The 17,656-nt window shown below is 56.7% G+C and overlaps 2 protein-coding genes across 5 annotated transcripts in view; both read left to right on the top strand.

Moving 5' to 3' along the window:
* Positions 1-17,650, top strand: part of ATOSB (atos homolog B) — a 34,586-nt gene extending 16,936 nt beyond the window's left edge. For 2 of the 4 annotated variants that reach the window (XM_085303045.1, XM_085303043.1), the window contains 9 exons: positions 8,281-8,393; positions 8,975-9,176; positions 10,355-11,611; positions 13,314-13,372; positions 13,750-13,846; positions 14,387-14,545; positions 15,019-15,087; positions 15,672-15,877; positions 16,296-17,650. In XM_085303045.1, coding sequence (XP_085159171.1) covers positions 10,535-11,611; positions 13,314-13,372; positions 13,750-13,846; positions 14,387-14,545; positions 15,019-15,087; positions 15,672-15,877; positions 16,296-16,449 — 1,821 coding nt within the window. In that variant the 5' untranslated portion in view covers positions 8,281-8,393; positions 8,975-9,176; positions 10,355-10,534 and the 3' untranslated portion in view covers positions 16,450-17,650. Of the gene's footprint in view, positions 1-8,280; positions 8,394-8,600; positions 8,722-8,974; positions 9,177-10,354; positions 11,612-13,313; positions 13,373-13,749; positions 13,847-14,386; positions 14,546-15,018; positions 15,088-15,671; positions 15,878-16,295 lie in introns of those variants that run through there. The other 2 variants (XM_085303046.1, XM_085303047.1) reach the window with 2 other exon arrangements.
* The window catches only part of STOML2 (stomatin like 2), a 7,183-nt gene continuing 6,209 nt past the window's right edge, over positions 16,683-17,656 (top strand). The window contains exons 1-2 of the mRNA XM_085303070.1: positions 16,683-16,770; positions 17,439-17,524. Coding sequence (XP_085159196.1) covers positions 16,683-16,770; positions 17,439-17,524 — 174 coding nt within the window. The remainder of the gene's footprint in view (positions 16,771-17,438; positions 17,525-17,656) is intronic.

Here is a 17,656-nt window from a genome sequence, read left to right as displayed (position 1 = left end):
CTGGGCACAGCTGACCTGCAGCAGTAGCTGCATGTACCTCCCTCCACATCAGGCAGAGACTGGAAGGATGTCCCCAGTATTCAGACTTCCCAGACACTTTTGTATGGGTTTCCACTGTCTAGGAGGTTCCCATTGGCCTGTATTTRCCCTCAGATCCCTTCTCAAGTTGCTCATCTAGGCCTTTCCCTTGGACTTGTTGGTGTGGGGCTGCCGGTGGGGTCAGAGAGCTGTGCTTTCTCCCTTCCTCCGGCTGCCTCTCCTTGCAGTCCAGGTGTTACTCAATACTGCCCTGGSCGCTGTTGCGTTACTTGGATATCTCTGTTACAACACTCGCCTGCATCCASAGCAGCGGGGGTCTGGTGGTCTGAGCAAAGAGGCCCCTGAGGTTCATTCCCAGCTCCATGGATAAATCACTGTGTGGCTTGGGACTAGTCGATTCCTCGTAGTCTCAGGAGAGCTGTCAGGGCTTTTGTGGGCTCTGTCTCCCTGTGAATGTCAGAGCTGGTGGGTCTGTGTCCCTTGTAGTTGCCATAAGGGTTTAAGTGGCTTTTTTTTTTTTTTTTTTTTTTTTGGCCCAGTTGCCATGGTAAAGCTGGTTTCTGAGATCTCTGAGCTTTGTGAATTCCTGCTGAAGGTGTGCAACAAAACATGGCCTGCAACAGCAACAAGGAAGTCGTCTTGTTTTATAGGGGCTCATGCAGGAGCTTGTGTCTTACACAGGAAGGTTGTCTGGGGATGCAGCTGTGTCTTGAACCCACCCCTGTTCCTTATCGCTTCCGCAAAGACAGAGGATGCTGATACATCAGCATACCCTGCACTGTGTGGTCCGTGCAGGCTGCACCTGCCTGATAGTCCCAAGGGCARGTCCCTTGCGGCCTCTGTCTCACATGAGACACTGGTTGGGCCTTGGCTTCCTGAATGCTGCCATCTCCATGCAACATCTGAGTGTCAGGACCTATGGGCACCCCAGCTATGTTGCTGCACGGAGACCTGGGCTGCTATTCCAGAGCCCTGCTTTAGCTATAGGGTGATGGTGAGTGTGCAGGGCAGAGGGCTTTGCTGTCTGCAAGACCCCRGGGCAATTTGGAGYGTGTGGACYAATATGCTTGCTGGTTCCAAGGAGYGAAGTAGGAGCTGGTRCAGCACTGCTGGGCCTTGCATCCTGCTGCCCTGCATGGGCCTGTGGCTTGAGTATGCCTCCTGGGCTGGAGTTGGAGAGAATAATTCCTCAGCCCCCCTTGTTTGCCTTTGATGCTAGCATAGGCAGCAGTGTGAGTGTTCAGGTGACAATTATGACCTCTTTTCCTGATGCCTYAACAGATCTCTTCCCTCTCCCTTCCTTCAGGCTTACTGGTAGGAGAAACCATGCCTTTATCTCACAAGGTACAGGACATTGATGGTAGAAATACCCCTTCTCTGTGAACACTTTACAGTCAAGCAAGTATAGAGCCCAAATACTTACCCAGCCTGTATCACCACTTTGGCTTTTACTAGACTTGAAGCATTTTAAATCGCAGCTGGAAAGGGGCAAATCAGATGGGTGTGCATGCATATGTATATCCTCCCCCCATGCCATGCAGATATCTAGCATGGGGAATGGAAAAGATACTGAATGTTGCCACGGCTGCTACAGCCTTATCTGCAGGCTGCAGCTTTGAAATGCGGAGCCAGAGGCCCGAGCGCCTGTGCCCAAGCACCACCCTTGGAGYGCTCTTACAGTAAAAGGAAGTATATCGCAAGAAGGGTTGCAGTACAAATGCACAGTTCCCACGGGGTAAATGCTGCATACACAATCCTTGCTGCCCTTCTCACCACAGGCACTCAACCTGTTCCCTCTTCCAGTGCTCAGCTTTGAGGCCTGCATGTCAAGAGCTGCTTCAGGTAATGCAGCATCCCTGGGACCTTCTCCACTGCTCTGCAGTGACCGTATGATAGTTTAGGGGATGTTGGAAGGATGATGTTCCTGTGACTTTCCCACATSGGTATCGGGACTCCTTGGTGAGTCTCACATGAGTTGTGTACAAAGAGGGCTGGCAAGGCTGTARGTAGGTGAGCAGCAGTCAGGGATGGAGAAGACTAGGGTAAGTTATGGTATTTGCAGTAGTGATCAGAAGGGGACAGAGCACAGGTGAAGAGMTGGGGACTTTGGGGATGTGCATGGGGTGCACGTGAACAGGGCAGGATCTGRTGGTTTTGGAGGGCAGGGGTTGGGGTGGGAGTGAGGAAGAGCACGCTTTAGGGGACACTGAGCCAATCTGCCATGAGAAGGATGTGGGGAAGCTGAAGGTCTGTGTAACTGGGCTCAGTGTGGRTGATTACAGGGAGTCAGGGCATGGAAGGGACTGGAAGGAGCTGGCTTGRTAAGGAAGGATGATGGGGCTCTGACTGGTTGTGACTAGTGGTGAGTAGACAGGAGGAGGGTGTTGAACTAGGAAGCAGAGGGGAGAAAGCAGAGGTCCCATCACCACCAGCTGTTCAGATTRCCGTGCTGTCGTCTCCCAGCACTCGAAGCGCGAGCCCCTTCACAGGCTTGCAAGGTGCAGGGGTCCCCTCYGCAGCTCTGTTGCCCAGAGCACCCTGTCAGGGCCCACATTTCTGTACCCAGCGCACAGCAATGACAAGTGGCCTGTTCGCGCTGCGCGGTTAGATCATGCTTCCTGCAGCAAACAGCCTGGGACAGGGAGCTGATGGGATGTGAGCTAACAGTAAGTGATCTGTCTTCCCACTGTGGTTGAGTTAAACAGGTCAGGATCRRGTTCCCCRGGGCTTCTAATACAGCCAGTAACCYCAGGGYATTATTCCTCTTCTTGGGACATGAGATRTGCAAGCTAAAAGAGCTGTTACTCCTAACATTTGTACAGCACCTACTACAGTGGGGGTCTGATCTTGCTTGGGCCTAGGGGTTACAAATGTGCTTATTGAACTTTCAGCACGATAGCGTGAAGGAGCCCTAGTTGCAGCCGGGAAGCGCAGGCATTGCTCAGGCATAGAGCAGAAGCGGTCCCTGCCCCGCCATCAGGACCGATCAGGCTTCTTGTGGCCGTCCGGTGGCTGGGCGCTTACCCACGTGACTCTGTAATTGCTGACGTTGGAAAATTTTCCATCGGTTCCAGTTGGCACCGAGGTCTGGAACRAGCAGCAAGTCTGCGTGGTTGTCTGGCAGCTGGGCCCCGGGCTCCTCTAACTGCCACCTCCAGAGATCGGCAGAAAACTGTAATGGAGCCTGCGGACGTGTCCCTGCGCGTGGATGACTAGGGGCTTGTTTTTGCTGCAAAGCGAGCTGTGGGCTCCTTCTTCGTTGCCCCAGGGTAACTATCGCAGCCGCACTCCTGCAGGGAAGGCGGCGAGGCTGCTGTGCTACTGCAAGGTCAACTCCAGAGAGCGCGCGGCGTTGAGCTCCGCAAATTTGCCGTGCCGTAAAACTCGCACGCGTGGTGTTGGCCGCGCTTTCCCCTCGGGAGCGGTGGCACGCAGTAGTTACCCCGAGGTGAAAAGACRCAGCTCTTTATGAAGCGAAGCAAGCCCGGAGGAATTTTCCCCTTGTGGCCAGCTGTTGTCCTGGGCCTGGCTTGCGTCCTCCAGCACTTCCCACTCRGCGTCTCCTCGGGGAGGGGACCGGGGGCCAGCCCACCCTCCAGACTCCCTTCGCCGGGTAAGTGGGTGCCACCTCGGGCTCGCTGGGGTAAGTGGCCGTGGTGGAGCCCAGCAGCATCCTGTTGTCTCTGCAGGGATCCTCTTGGGCAGCAGAGTTTTCCCCACCCCCAGCTCTGCCGCTGCCTCTTTGTTTTCTGGCAGAAGCCTCCGTGCCTTTTCATTGCCGTTGAGGCGCGGAGCAGGAGCCTACATGTGCCGTGTGCGTGTCTCGCCGGGAACGTGATGCGGGCTGGCGAGCCTGCCGGGCTGCGCGTCTCCCTCGCGGGGCTGCGGAGGCCAGCTGGCAGCTCGGGGGGCTCCTTTCCGTGGGCTGTTCCTCCGCTCGAGCAGGGCTTTGAGGCTGCTGCTTTCCTCTGATAAACCCTCTTTTACACTGGCAGCGTTTCTGCACCTTGCCACAAGTGGAGTAAGTTGGATGGGAAGGGGACAGTTCTCGAGCTGGGCTCTGCTCGGGGCTCGGGCTCTCCGCTGCGGTTCTCTCGTGCCGTCACTCCTGCTGAGAAGATACCTGAGATTAGAGCAGAGCAAAGGAATGGGGGGGGGTGTGGAGGGGGAAGACTGCGGCTCGGGATACAGCAGTGGCTAAGGATTGCTTGTGCTGTGCCTGCCTCTCTGTGTATTTGATCTCTTGACTTCCAGCGGGGACTGAATTCCTGTGCTGGATTTTGGGCTCGGCTCTTGTGAAAGGATCCAATTATTTCAGAGCTTTGAGCATCTCCATTTGCTGCCCATATTTGCAGCGCCCGGGTCTGCGCCGGCTGGAATTCCAAGTGATTAACGTGACTGTGACATCCCTCCTAGGGGTGTTATCTTTGCTCGCTGTCCCCCACCGCCCCCCTCTTCCTCCTCCAGCAGCGAGCGAGCGAGACAGGCAGGCAGAGACAAAGGTCTGTCCTCAACCTGGGCTGTCCTCCCCGTGAGCGGCTGCTGCATGGGATTTCCCCGCTCTGCATGCTGCAGGTTTCGGGGGCTCCTGATTAACGTCTGAGCCGGGAGGCTGCAGGCTGTGTCGCTGAGGTTTGAGCCTGCTGGGCTGGGTGGGCAGGGGGTGCTGCCAGCTTTGGGGAGACGGCTGATTGTCCTGACGGATTTTAAGCTGCTTTTCGTTCTTTGACTGTGCTTTTCTGGGAAGAGGGGCAACGGTGCATGGAGGGGAGGTTAGCATGGGGGCCATGGCGGGGGTGGACGTGGGGGAAAGCCATACACAGGTGGCTGCTGTGTAGTAGGATCTGCCTGCAGACCCTGCGAGCCCCCCTTCCTAGCTGCAGGCTATTGTCAGCGTCTCTGTTTGCATGCGAGGCACCAAGGCAAGGTGTGCAGAGGTGATGTACGCGGGGTGTCAGACAGAGCGAGGGGTGAGCTGCCGGGCCAGCAGCTCTGCTCTGGCCTCCCAAGCTGCCAGGAGAGATTTCATTGTGTTGTCCCAGGTCAGCCGAGCGGAAGGGCTCAGTCCCCACGTAGCCTCCTATAGCACCTTGCATGCGGGCCTGGGGCTGGGAAGGCACCGTGCACTTCTGGGCAGATCTCAGCCTGCAGGGAGGCCGAGGAGCTGATGGGGATCCTGGTCACTCTGGAGCCTGCTGGAGCTGTGGCGAGGCTCCCTGTGGGGAGGCCTGCTGGGCTCGGGGCTTCTGCACCCTGCTTCGGTGCACCCAGACAGTGTCCCCTCCTGCGGGCTGGGAGGAAGGGCTGCAGCAGCACCTCCCTGACAGAGGTGCTGCCGGGTAGAGGGAAGTGAGGGGTTTGTCTCTGTGGAAGCTGTCTGATGATTTCTAGGAGCTTGCAGCTTCTAACATGGGCACTCCCTCTTGCCCCATCCTTCCCTTCTGGGCTTGGGCTTCCTCCCTGTTATCTGCATGGGGGCCAGCACTGAGCAAGGCTCTGCAGCTGCATGAATCTGGTACAGCAGGAGGCTTCCTTCTGAAGAACGCCTGAGAGCTGCACTTGCCTCTGCAGTGGGGCAGGGATGCGCCGTCTCTTTACATCATTTTTTTTTCTCCTCTCCCTTGTTTCCACCAAGTATGGGCTCCTTCCTCTGTGACCCAAAGACCAGGGGACAGCCAGAGGCATGTCTACTCCTTTCATCTCTCCCTTCAGGTACAGTGTACTGCTGGAGCATCTCCCTCACTGGTTTCTCCATAGGATTGCCATCTCTCCTATGGACAGTGCTATAAGTGGTTCCTCTCTCTCTCTCTCCTGACTACAGTATTACAGTATACTTGGTCTTGCAGGCCATGGAGAAACCATTCTGTGATGGCAGCATTGCTGCTGATGCTGCCATTCTCCAGGGGTGCGATGGAAACTTTCTGCCGGCTTCTCAAGCTCAGCTCTTGACACGTGCCAGGGAGTTTGTGGTTTTACTCTTATGCTAGCTAGATTTCTCCTATTAATTTTTTTTCCTTGCTTCAGGTAGGACTGATGGAGCCGTGGCTTATCTTCCAAGTAGACAGAGTTTCCAACAGTTTCTGCTGTGTCTTCTCTTACTTTGTGCTCTGCTTGTACCAAGACTAATCCTTTGCCTTCTTGTAATGACTGCTCCTCCCTTTCCTTGCTCTGTGGCTCCTGCATTGCCCTCCAGTGAAGCTGGGAAGGTTTGGTCTCCTAAGCACTTCCCAGGAGAGGGAGCAGGAGAAAGGGAGGCAGTGAAGGTCAGTTCAGGGATTCCTTCCCTGTGGTCTGAATGGTGCAAGGACTTCTCTTGGTGCTGCTGATCCCCATGCGTGGCTACCTGCTCCAGGTAGCAGGGCTCAGACCACAGTCTTTTGTGCCTCAACTCGCTGGCAGTGCTGCTTTGGGAGAACTGCGTGGATTCCCACTGTGTAGGCTTGGCCCCTTTGGACGTAGCACTCCCCCTCCTCCTTGTGCCAGTGTTGCACTCGTAGCCCTGCCAAGCTCCCCTTTCCAAAGGTTCTGCCTGTCCCTTGGTGTGGTGCAGTACAGTTAAAATGGCAACAGATCCCTTTGCAGGTTGGAGCCTTTGGCTGCAGCCCAGTGTGCGGTACAGCTGCTGCATTGCCCAGCTGGGGTCCCTTCCTCACCTGCCATCCTGCTCTCGTGCCACGAGATTGAGGCCATGGTCTGTTTATTCTGTGTCCCCCTGATGTGCTAGTAGGAATGAAGCTAACAGGTAATCCAGATCCCTGACCCTCAGTCCTGGCTGTGCCATCCTGTATCAGGGTCATACACCCTGGATGTGTCAGGGTCTGGTAGTTCAGTGTCCCCAGGGTGGTGGAACAGTGTCTCTGCTCCAGCCCCTGGGGCATGCTTCCTCCCTGCTGTTTCTTTGGTACCATGGGCATCCTGGCTGTTGAAGTGTAGCGCCCTTTCTCCAAGCCTAGGTGGGTGAGATGCAGAGAGGAAATCTGCATCTAATACAGCTGCGGAGCCAGATGCTAGGAGACCTTGGAGAAAAGACAGCGGGTATGTGTTTCTGGTGGCACTGCAGTGCTGTAGGAGGGAATTCCTCCTTCCTCATCATGGTGCTCCTTGTCTTAGGCTGCCAGGCAGCCCTGCAAGGGGATGTGCAAGACTGTTCCTCACAGGCTGTACTTGTAGACAGAGGGAACTCCTTTGRACTAAGGTGGGAACCCTGCCACTTCTTGTGCATGATGCCTTGGGCAACAGTGTCCAGTTTGGCAAAATGGAGTGGAGTTCCTCGTGTAAGTTGTGGGTGTTACTGGCTAGTGCTGGCATCACTGGTGACTGGTGTTGAAATCTCACCTGGGACAGGTCTGTGAAGTTAGTGTGCCAGCCTCACCTGACAGACCCGTTCTGAAATGCAGCTGACTCTGGGGAGCAAAGGGATCAGCCCACCCATATGAGGACTTAGGAAGGGATGTGACCACAGAGGAACATGGGAAGGAGAAAGAAGTGACACAGGTTGAAACTGCAGATTTCTTCTGGCATGGACACAGGCAGGAAGGATATGGCTTTCTCCAGCCGTGCCGTGCTGACTCTTTTGCTGCCAGTCGCTGACTATACTTCCCAGCAGTCAACTGTGCTGTGCAGTTCATGGTACAAATCTCTCCCAGGGATGGAGAAGGGAAGCAGCTGCGTGGTGTAAGAGTTCTCCACCTGCCAGGCAGGCAGAGCATGGTGAGTTAGCACCTCCGCATCCTCCCGCTGCCCACAGCTGTGGGCATTCACCTGCTCCATAACGTGCCTTCTTGCAGGCCCTGCGCAGGGTGCCAGGAGGAGCTGTTTTTACAAAGAGCTGTTGTTGAAGCTTGAGATCAGACATTTGATGTGCTATGGTGTGGATTTGCCTCGCTGAGAGTGCTCCCAGGGAGCCAGCATACCACTTCTCTGTCCTGGCTGATCCCTAGCGATGCCCTTGCCTTGGCGCTCCTGGCAGTGGCTCTCGGGCTGGCCTGCTCTTGGAGACTGGCTGCGAGTGCCTATTAATTACAGATGCCATCGGAAATCTAATGAAAGACCAGTCCGTTTTGTGGGGCAGCCAAGGTCAGCCCTGGTGCTGCACTGAGCACTGCCAGGGGCCTGTTGACAACTAGGACTCCAACTGGAAAAACTTTGGGTTGCAGAATTTGCCATACCATTGTGCTCACTATGAAGGTGTCGCATCACAGGCTGAAATCTGGGCTGACTCTCCTCCTTGCCCTCCCCCAGGCATCAAAGGTACAGAGCGGGTGGATTATGACCACAGGGAAGCCGTGGCTGTGCCCAGGAAGCTGTGTTGCATCTACAAATCTCCTTCATACATCAAGGGCACCTTTGAGCAGGTGAGTGCTGTGCACATGAAAGGACTGCAGTCTTTGCTCTGGGGGAAGCTTATGGGGGGCCATCATGGCTCAGGGCTGTCAAGCTCCCTATTTCTGCCTTCCTGCCAGACATCATTTATTAGAGAAAGGAAATTGCAAGCTCTTCTCCTTGTCTGTAGGGCCACAAAGTGACATGTGCTGTGGGTAAAAGGGCTGGGACATGAGACAGTCTGGACATGAGACCAGTGGCCTGAGGAGGCTGGTGATCTGCAGCATCTTGGAAAACAAGCTATGAAATGGTCACCAAAAATAAATAGGAATCTGTCCAAATGCACAGGTTTTCATGAAGGTAAACAAGAAGAAATACAAGAAAGGAACGAGAATTCACAGCTTAGCTTGAAGTATTTATGGTTTAAGTAGAAATAGTGTTGAGCATACTGCCTGAGATGACCTATAGGTGTATGTGGTCTTTGGATTTGGGGGGCTGAGAGGGGCTAAATATGAATACTGCCTTCTCTGCCTGTGTGACACCATAGGCAACTGGTACGTTCCTGCCTTTCTCTTGATGAGCTCCTGAATCTTCCTCTCTTCTTCCCTGTCAGAGCTGCTGTGGAGACCGAAGAGCTGGAGAGGACAGTGCAGAGGTTTGGAGGCACACCGTGATGGTGGGAGCCATTCCACGGCAGCCACGCTGCTTCTGGGGGGTGCACGGCTGGCAGGTGTCTTCAGCTAGTTGTGCCAACGACTGTCTGCTGCAGGGCTGGGAGCCTCATCTGGAGCAGAGTGGAGTTCGGCTGCAGAGGGGTGAGTGTGGGAGGTAGCCAGGACAGGCTGCAGCACGGCAGGTTACACCTTTCATCAGTCCTCCTAAACAAAATTTCTGGGCCCAATTACCCATCGCCGTCAGAGTAGGGGGAAAAACACCATGCAGCCTCAGTCTCCAGGTGGCCTTGACTCACTTGAGGAATTGTTTTCCCTGTCACATACCTGTCCTCAAGCTTTTGCTGCTATGAGGGCAGAGAGCTCTGGGGACAGGCTGAGGGCAGAGCTGCAAAACCCAGGCTGTTTTTCGGACTCTGAAGCGCCTCAGCCAAGTAGTGACTCTTCTGCAGAGATCCATCTCCTTGGGTTTTGTGACCATTCCAGTATTTATCATGTCAGAGACACCTCCCGGCCAGAACTCTAGTGGCTCCAAAACTGGTCTTAAAATCAAAATTGAGGCCCCATGTAGCGGACAGTAGGCCAAGCCCTCATGGCAGACAGAGGGGGGGTGGTGAGGATGGTTAGTGCAGGAGCCCATGATGGCCTTTACTTCAGCAGCTCACTGATCATAGGTTAGGATAGGCTGGGGGCATCATTAACCTGCAGCTCTTCGTACCACCAACCTGCTGGTTCAAGTGTTTGAGGTCTCTGGCTCAGGCCAGCTCAGAGCAGGGCTAACTGCTGTATTAGATCAAGTTGCCTCAGGCTGAACAGCCCAATTCCTGGCCCCACTGAGGGGCTGGATGTGTAGGGAGCCAGCCCTGCCTTGTTCAGCATATCTGGCTGGAGAAGGCTTCCTGGGAGAGCACCTGGAGATCTTGTTGCTGTTGCCCAAAGGGATGATTACAGGCTTGAGCCCCTGGGACTGGTCTGACCTGCCAGACTCCTGTGCTCCAGAACAGCACAAACACATTAAGTCGCAGACAGCAGATAGGCCCCCCTTCTCCCCACTTGTTCAGACTTGTCCCCAGTAACCTTCGGCCCAGCTGGAGACTTTGTGCCCAGGGCAGGAAGGAAATGCTGATCCTGCAGGTGGGTGACGCCACAGAGTTCCCCAGAGTGCCACACCAAGCTGGTTCCTCTTCCTGTCTGCAGAAAGGGAGGTCTGAACAGGGCTGTATGCTGAGCTGCCCAGGTCCCAACACGTCCCCTGCTGCCGAAAGGCTGACTGAGGACCAGGATGCTGGGCTGATCTCCTTCCTCTTGCTCCGTCCTTCCAGATGCTGTGCTGCAGTGCACCCCATAACAGAGGGCTTACCTGGACATCTTGAACAAAAGGGGTCCAGCTCCCACCTGCTGCCCTCCCACAGCGGCCCCGTGGCACTTTACTCTCCCTCACCTGCTGCTGTATGGGCTGTTTTGACCCCGGTTCCACTCGGGGTCCAGCCAAGTAAGGCTCCATGCGGCACATCCACACGGAGGCGTCCTTGCCCCCAGAGCGCAGCACAGACTCCGGCCTGTCCCAGCCAGGCGGAGAGGCAGCCTTGGAGCCTTCCTCACAACGCTGCACTCACCGCAGCATCCTCATGGGCTACAACGAGACAGAGATCAAGCGCCAGAAGGTTTACCAGGTCTCCATCTTCTCCCATCTCTCCAGCTCCTCTGATAGCACAGAGCAGCGGTCAGGCAACCGGCCAGCCATTAAGAGGGGATACCCCGAGCAGCGAACTCCGGAAGGGGGACGGGATCCCAAACGAACTCACTGGGGTGGTGGGGGGGCAGATGTCAAGTGGGACGGGGGTTCTGAACAGGATTCCCTGGATGATGATGATGCCTTTGAGGATGGTCTGCTGGTGGAGGAGCTGTCCCTGTGCGGCTCTGCCCAGCACTTCTCTCACAGTGGGCTGCGAGTGGTGGAGCACCGATGTGAGGGCAGCCCGAGCCACAGTCCCAAGGCCAGCAGAGAGGACAGGTCACAGGGTGCCTCATCCTCCTGGCCACAGCACATTGCTTGCAGTACTTTGCACAGAAGAGACAGTTGCCCTGCCCCGCCAGGGGATCAGCCCGGAGATTACGGGGAGAACGGGGAGCGGGCAAGTGGCCACAACCTACTTGAACTTGATTTGCACAATATTGCACAAACACCCCAGGCAGACTCTGGTGGGAAGAGAGAGAAGCCGGAGGGCAGCCCTGCTCATAGCAGCAGGACGGGCAGAGAAGGGGAATGGCCAGCGATGGCCAACGGGTGCAAGGAGCCCCCAGCTCCTCAGACAGCACTCAGCCCTGAGCCTAGCAGCCTGAGCTCCTTGGAGAAGACACCCTGTGGGAGCAGCCGGCTCAGCAGGAGCAGCTGCCCAGCCAAACGGAAGCTGCTGCCTGCTGGGGAGGTTGCAGCTGACTCCTGCTCGGAGGACGAGAGCCTGTCCCCACTGGCGAGGAAGAAGAGGGCCCTGCCATGCCATCCAGTGCCCACAGCCTGCCGCAGCACCGATGCCAAGGGGGCTCCTTTCTGGAATCACTTGCTTCCAGCAGCCAAGGTGAGTGTCACTCACGAGGGATGGGAAGAGGCAGGGAGCAGACTGGGGACACCCAGAGCTCAGGGTCGTGCTTGTTGGCACAAGGCCTATAGTGGCACAGCACCCTGTCGTGTCCCAGTGCCATAGCACTGGGACAAGCAGGGCAGGGGCTGCCAGCCAGCCCTGAGGTGTGTGGTCTGTAGGTTGTCACTGGCTCTCAACCTACAGTGGTCACTGGATCAGCCCCTTGCAACCAGCTCTCTGGCATGGTAAGAGCCTTGTACAGGGAGGATGCTACCTCCCCATGACTGCAGGAGCTGGAGACACAGGCAGGTGGCCATTGGCTGCAGCCAGGTCAGCGTCTGACAGCTTCACGTTAAGCCTGACCTGTTGTCTGGCTTACTGTGAGCAGCTCTCTTCTGTGTGTCTGGGGAGGAGGAAGGAGAAGAATGGGGACTGCCTTGGCCTCTGTCCGTGACATCTGTCATGGTGCTGGGCCTGCTGGGCAAGGGCTTGGTGGCATGGAGCAGGGCTGGATGGCTCTGGCCTGGGAATGGGAGACCTGGTGCTGTGTGCAGAGACTGCCAGCTGCTCTGTGGTACTGGGATGCCTCTTGTGTGTCGTCAGGATGCCACAAGTCCTCAGAGATGTGGCTAGACCCCTGGGGTTTCCAACCAATGTGGTAGCTCAGGAGCAGCCTGCAATTCCACCCTGTTCACCAGCTCCTCCTGACCAGATCCATGCCTCCATGGTAACCTGCTGGCCAACGTAGCACTAGGTTCATGGCAGAGCCAGCACACTTCTGTCCTTCCATGGGACATCCCATGGTACAGAGACTGACAGGGACACACAGCAGAGATGCACTGTTTTGAAGACTGGCAGTGCCATCGGCACAGCACAGCTCTGTCCCTGCCCTTGCACCCTTTAGGGTGACTGTCCCCCAGCCTGCCTGCCCCCAGCACGGCCCTCCCAGAGCATGGCCCTCTGGCAGCTTCCCTCGAGCCTCCAGCTCAGTCATGTCAGCCGGATCCGTCATCCCTTTGTGTTGTGCTGCCCTTTGTGTGGCTTCCAGAAAGGAAAATCCCTGAAAAGGGGACACCCTGTAAAAGGAGGCAGCAGTGTGGTCCTAGCTTTAATGCCCCCTGCTACTGCATAGAGGCCTAGCTGTGGGCAGGGATGGGCAAGCATGACCCTATGCCCAGCAGCATTGCCATSGGCTTTGCATGAATCACCTGGGACTGGAGTTTGGCCTGGAATGGCCAGGGAGCTCTGTGGTATGTGATACCATTCCCTGGGATGTGCAAGGAGGTGTTTGTGTCTGGGTCTGTCTGTCTGTCTGCAGTGGTCTTTGGCAGTGTAAGGGCAGCGTTGTCTCCTTTCATGTTTGCCCAGTGGGTCTAGCTGGGAGACCCATTTCTCAGGGTGGGAGGCAAGTGGCTAAGCAAGGCAACCTTGGCCTGGCTGAAAACACCCCCTTCCCCGGTGCAGCGCCTTTAAGAGGGTAAGGACGTGCTCTTGGAGCTGAGTCCTGGTTTGGACAGCCCTGTGTCCCCAGCAGGGACTGCCGATGGCTCCCTGGGGCAGGGGGAGGCTGCACACGGGAGCCTGGCCGATCCACTGGGGCTGTTCGGGGGCTGCGAGGCAAGGAGGGGATGGCACCTCCTGGAGGTGCACAGCCCTCAGTTGCTGCCTGAACACAGCTCTTGGTCTTGCATCCCCCCAGAGCTCTGCAGATTGCACTACAGTCGGGAGGAGGCTGAAGAGCGGGCTGCGCCTCAAATCGTGAGTGTCCTGGCAGCCCTGAAGCCCTGCCTACCTTGGAGCAGGGTCCTGGGTGCACCAGTGTGGGCTCTGGGTGCACAGCAATTCCAGCACCCTACAGCCATGTGGGAGGGTCAGGATTGGGGTTAATCTCTGTCCTTTTCCTGTGCCAGGCATCTCCCCTCCACAAGACCCCGGGCTGTGGGGTGGAGGGGAGGTTCTGCTGCACCTCGTGGAGTGGGAAATTCTGTTCAACCTCTGTTATAGAGAGAGACGGGGGGCCCAGAGAGAGAGACAGGGCTTGTTTCTGCCAGGTAAGGGCCCACACCCTGGGGACACAGAGAGCACAGGGCTGCCTGCTCTCTGGTTTAGTGCTCATGTTCTCTCCTCTCTCAAAGGCGACATCTCCGGAGCAGCCTCCGGAGGGGGACCCGGCCCTCTGCAGCCCCCTGGACCACCACCACTGTCAGTCATGCTCTGCTGGGCAACTTTGAGGTAACGGCACCTGTGCTGTGACTGCCCGCTGGTGCAGGAGGGAGGGAGTCAAGCCCTGCAGGTTGTGAGCTGGGCTGAGAACAGGGCCTAAGTTGCTGAGCCCAATGGGAGCATGCTGCTTTGTACAGCAGCTGGCACAGGGTTGGGTTGCCTCTCCCAAAGGGCCTCACTTACGCTGGCTGCGTGGAGTGGCGTCTGTCCCCTGACAGGACAGCGCTCTCCAGCAGATCCTGGCATGATGCACCAGGCTGAACTTGTCCCCAGGACCTTATTGAGAGGGCTGCTGCAGACTCGCCAGGCTAGGATGCTCGCACTTATTCTTGGTGTTAGGTGGCTGATTTCATCCCACCTATTCAAGGATGGAGTCCATCTAAAAAACAGCAGCTAAGGTCCCTCACAGGAAGTCCCAGGAGAGCCTAGAGCTGTGTGAGAGCAGGCAAATGTGTGCTCATGGTGGAGATGGAGGTGATTTCACGTGTAGCTTGGGGTGAGGGGCAGGCCCAGTATCTGAAGGTCTGTAACACTTCCCTCCTCTCTTAGGAGTCCATCCTGAAGGGCCGCTTCGCACCATCAGGGAGGATTGAGGGTTTCACAGCAGAGATTGGAGCCAGTGGCTCCTACTGTCCACAGCATGTCACCCTGCCTGTCGACGTCACCTACTTCGACATCTCTGAACACAGCGCACCCTCGCCTTTCCTGGTACGCCAATGAGGGAGGGCTGGGCCAGCGGGGGAGGTGAGCAAGGGCTGTATCCAGGCCCTGGACATCCTCTGGGGGTGCTCTGCTCTTGGGAACATGGCACAAGCAACCATGTATCCCAGGAGCCTCAGCACATGTCTGTGCTGTGGCACCAGCCACGCCAAGGTCTGCTGCAGGGAGACAGAGGAGCGATAGTTAACCCACGAGGCAAAGGAAGAGGCAGACTTCAGATCTGTGACAGGGCCTGCTGCTGTCCAGCTATCTTGTGGCTGCTGCTTTGCCATCACCTTTGTGTTGCTGCTTGTTCGCTTTCTGGTCTAGAGGGAGACTAAGCTGAGCATCCTCTTGCAGCCTGCCCCCAGTTGCCTTGTCCCACAATCTGCTGGTGAGAGGGGCTCTGGGCCCCATATCAGAGCCCAGCTAGGCTTTCCATGGGCCTTTGCCCTCTCTCACTTGCTGTTTTTTTGCCCCAGGGAGTGATTGATTTGGAGGCCTTGGGAAAGAAGGGTTACAGTGTCCCCAAAGCTGGAACCATCCAAGTGGTGAGTCATCCCCTGGCCTCTTGCAGCACAGTGCAGAGGAGGTCTGGGTGGGCTCCTGTTGCTTTGGAGCATCCCTGGGATAGAAGTGCTCCATTCTATTGTTTTGGTGGGGCAACTGCTAGAAAACTCTGTGCGGAGCAAGTGTATGGCCACCAAGAGAGCCCTGTGGAGGGAAGCATGGGGTCCTCAGGGGGCTGGCAGGGAGAAAAGGGGATGGAGGACACAAAGAAGGAAGAGGTTGATGAGAAGGGATGGGTCTCAACAGCAGAGCTTGTGTCTCATGCCCATCCCCATGGGGATGAGATGGGAGCACGGGAGTAGAGATAGGAGGAAGGGACCTACCTGAAAGCTGTGGTGTCTGAACTGTGCGCACTGGCTCTTCTGTAAGAGAGAGAAACTGGAAAAGAGCTGGACCTTGGGCTACACACTCTGGGGCTGGTGTGGGGCAAGGAGCCCTTAAGCCTTAGGCACTGTGGCCCTTTGGCCTCTTGGCACTGCCCCAAGATGCCCTAGGCCTGCCCTATGGGTCTGTGCCCTGGGCACTTCCTAGTCTGAACCTCCTGCCCCTCCATCTCTGCTCCCAGACCTTATTTAACCCCAACAAGACTGTGGTGAAGATGTTCTTGGTGACGTACGACTTCCAGGACATGCCGGCCAACCACATGACCTTCCTACGCCACCGCATCTTCTTGGTGCCTGTGGGGGAAGAGGAGGGAGCTGCCGTGGCCTCCAGCAACCCACCAGGCACTGGCCTGCCCCGCAGGGTCCTCTGCTACCTGATGCACCTGAGGTAGGGCAGGCCAGGAGGGATGGATGGATAGCTGGTCTGGGCTCACTACTGGACTCACAGGCCCCTCTCCCATGCGTCCCTGCCTCCTCCAAACCTGCAGGCTCTGCTGCTTTTACGGGAAGACAGCCTGACTTGGTAGCCCTGGGGAGGAGCAGGGAATGGTTGCCATCTGCACTATAAGGGCTGCAGAGAGGTTGGAGCTGCCCTCCTGCCCTAGGTTTTTGCCTCTCTGGAGGCAGGCAGAGTAGTGGTCAATTTGACCAGGAGCATAAGTAGGTGAGGGAGATGGTGGGAAGAAGCTTCCTGGGTTGCAGTTGTGCTCCCCTGCCGTGCTTCACTGTCACCAGGTCCCTCTGAGGCTGCCACATCCTTGCTTGAAAGTCTGAGGTTCTTCTGATCTGCTTTCCTCACTGTTTAGGTTTCACAGCTCCAAGTCAGGGAAGATCTACCTTCACAACGACATCCGGCTGCTCTTTTCCCGCAAGTCAATCGAGGTCGACTCGGGGATCCCYTATGAACTGAAATCCTTTACGGAGATGCCAAGGAACCCTTGCTACTCACCCTGGGCCTGAGCGTGGAGCCATCTGACCTTCTCCATCTCCCAGGGCCACTGGGGAGCATCCAGCCCAGCACTTCAGAGAGATGAGTAAAGGGCCGGAGAGCAGGCACCACCTTGAAGTATCACCGTCCGCACATGGCTTCATCCTTCCAAGCACTGTGGACATCATGGCTGTGCCCTCTGGCAGGGCTGGAATCACCAAGGGGGCTTTGCAAGGAGGGGCAGGGGGTAGTGAGCTCCAGAGACATGTCCAGGTCTTTTGCCAGTGCTGCTCCAAGCTCAGAGATGTGGCTGGGGTTGAGGAGGGAGCTAAGCCTGGAAGGGGGGACTCAAGGTGAGGCTGCTTGCCCCAGGCCCTGGGCTGGGGAGCAAGAAGTGCAGAAGGGTTTGTATTTATTAGTATTTATTGTTGCTGGGAGTGTGGAGGAGGCTTTTGCGGACGATTGTAGGTGCTGCTCTTCCCCCACAGCCCTCTTGGCTTCACAGGCACTGCCCAGGCCATGGGCAGGCTGTGCTCACCACTGTGGGGCTGCCGGCAGTGGGGCAGGGCTGTGGGGACTGTGAGGGTCGCCAGCAGTGGCAAACACCTTGGGCTGTGGAAGAAGAGGGCAACTGACCTGTTGGAGGGGACAGGGCACAGCTCCCCTGCACAGAGGCTGTGTTTAAAAACCCTGGGAGAGGCTGAGACTTGAGCAGCGTTTCTGCTGGGCCTGCCTCGCTGCAGGGAGCGTGGGGAAGCCTGTGCTTTCCCTGCACCCCCTTTAGGGCAAGCCAGGCCCCAAGAAGCCTGGGGCTGGCAGGGAAGTGGCTGTTGCCAGAGATTTGGATGTGACATGAAGGAACAGGGACCTGGGGGCTCTCTGGAAGAGCAGGGGCAGCCCTTCCAGCAAGGGCCTCCGGAGCCTGCGTGCACTGCAGATTTGGGAGAAGGTGGAGATCACCAAAGGATCTTGGCCTTGTGCTGTCTGTGCATGTGTGGAGTGAATCCTGTCGCCCTTGCAGCTGTCGGGAATCTGCTTTGGCCAAAGACTTGCCAGCAGCATGATCAGCTGGTGGCAGAGGTGGAGGAGGCCTCGCTGGGTCCCGGGGTAGCATGGGAACGAGAGGAAGCAGCAGAGGGAATCGAACCAGCAGCTTTGGGCTGGATGTGCAGAAAGGGGGTGGGGATTATCCGGAGCRGTATCTTTTTCTGTCCCCAACACTTGGGAAAGGTGTGCAAG

Source organism: Rhea americana, unplaced genomic scaffold, assembly GCF_003343005.1.
Source record: "Rhea americana isolate MKP2758 unplaced genomic scaffold, rheAme1 scaffold_196, whole genome shotgun sequence".
Lineage (NCBI taxonomy): Eukaryota > Metazoa > Chordata > Aves > Rheiformes > Rheidae > Rhea > Rhea americana.
Note: the sequence above shows the minus strand (reverse complement) of the source record. Positions and strands in the feature narration are given on the sequence as shown.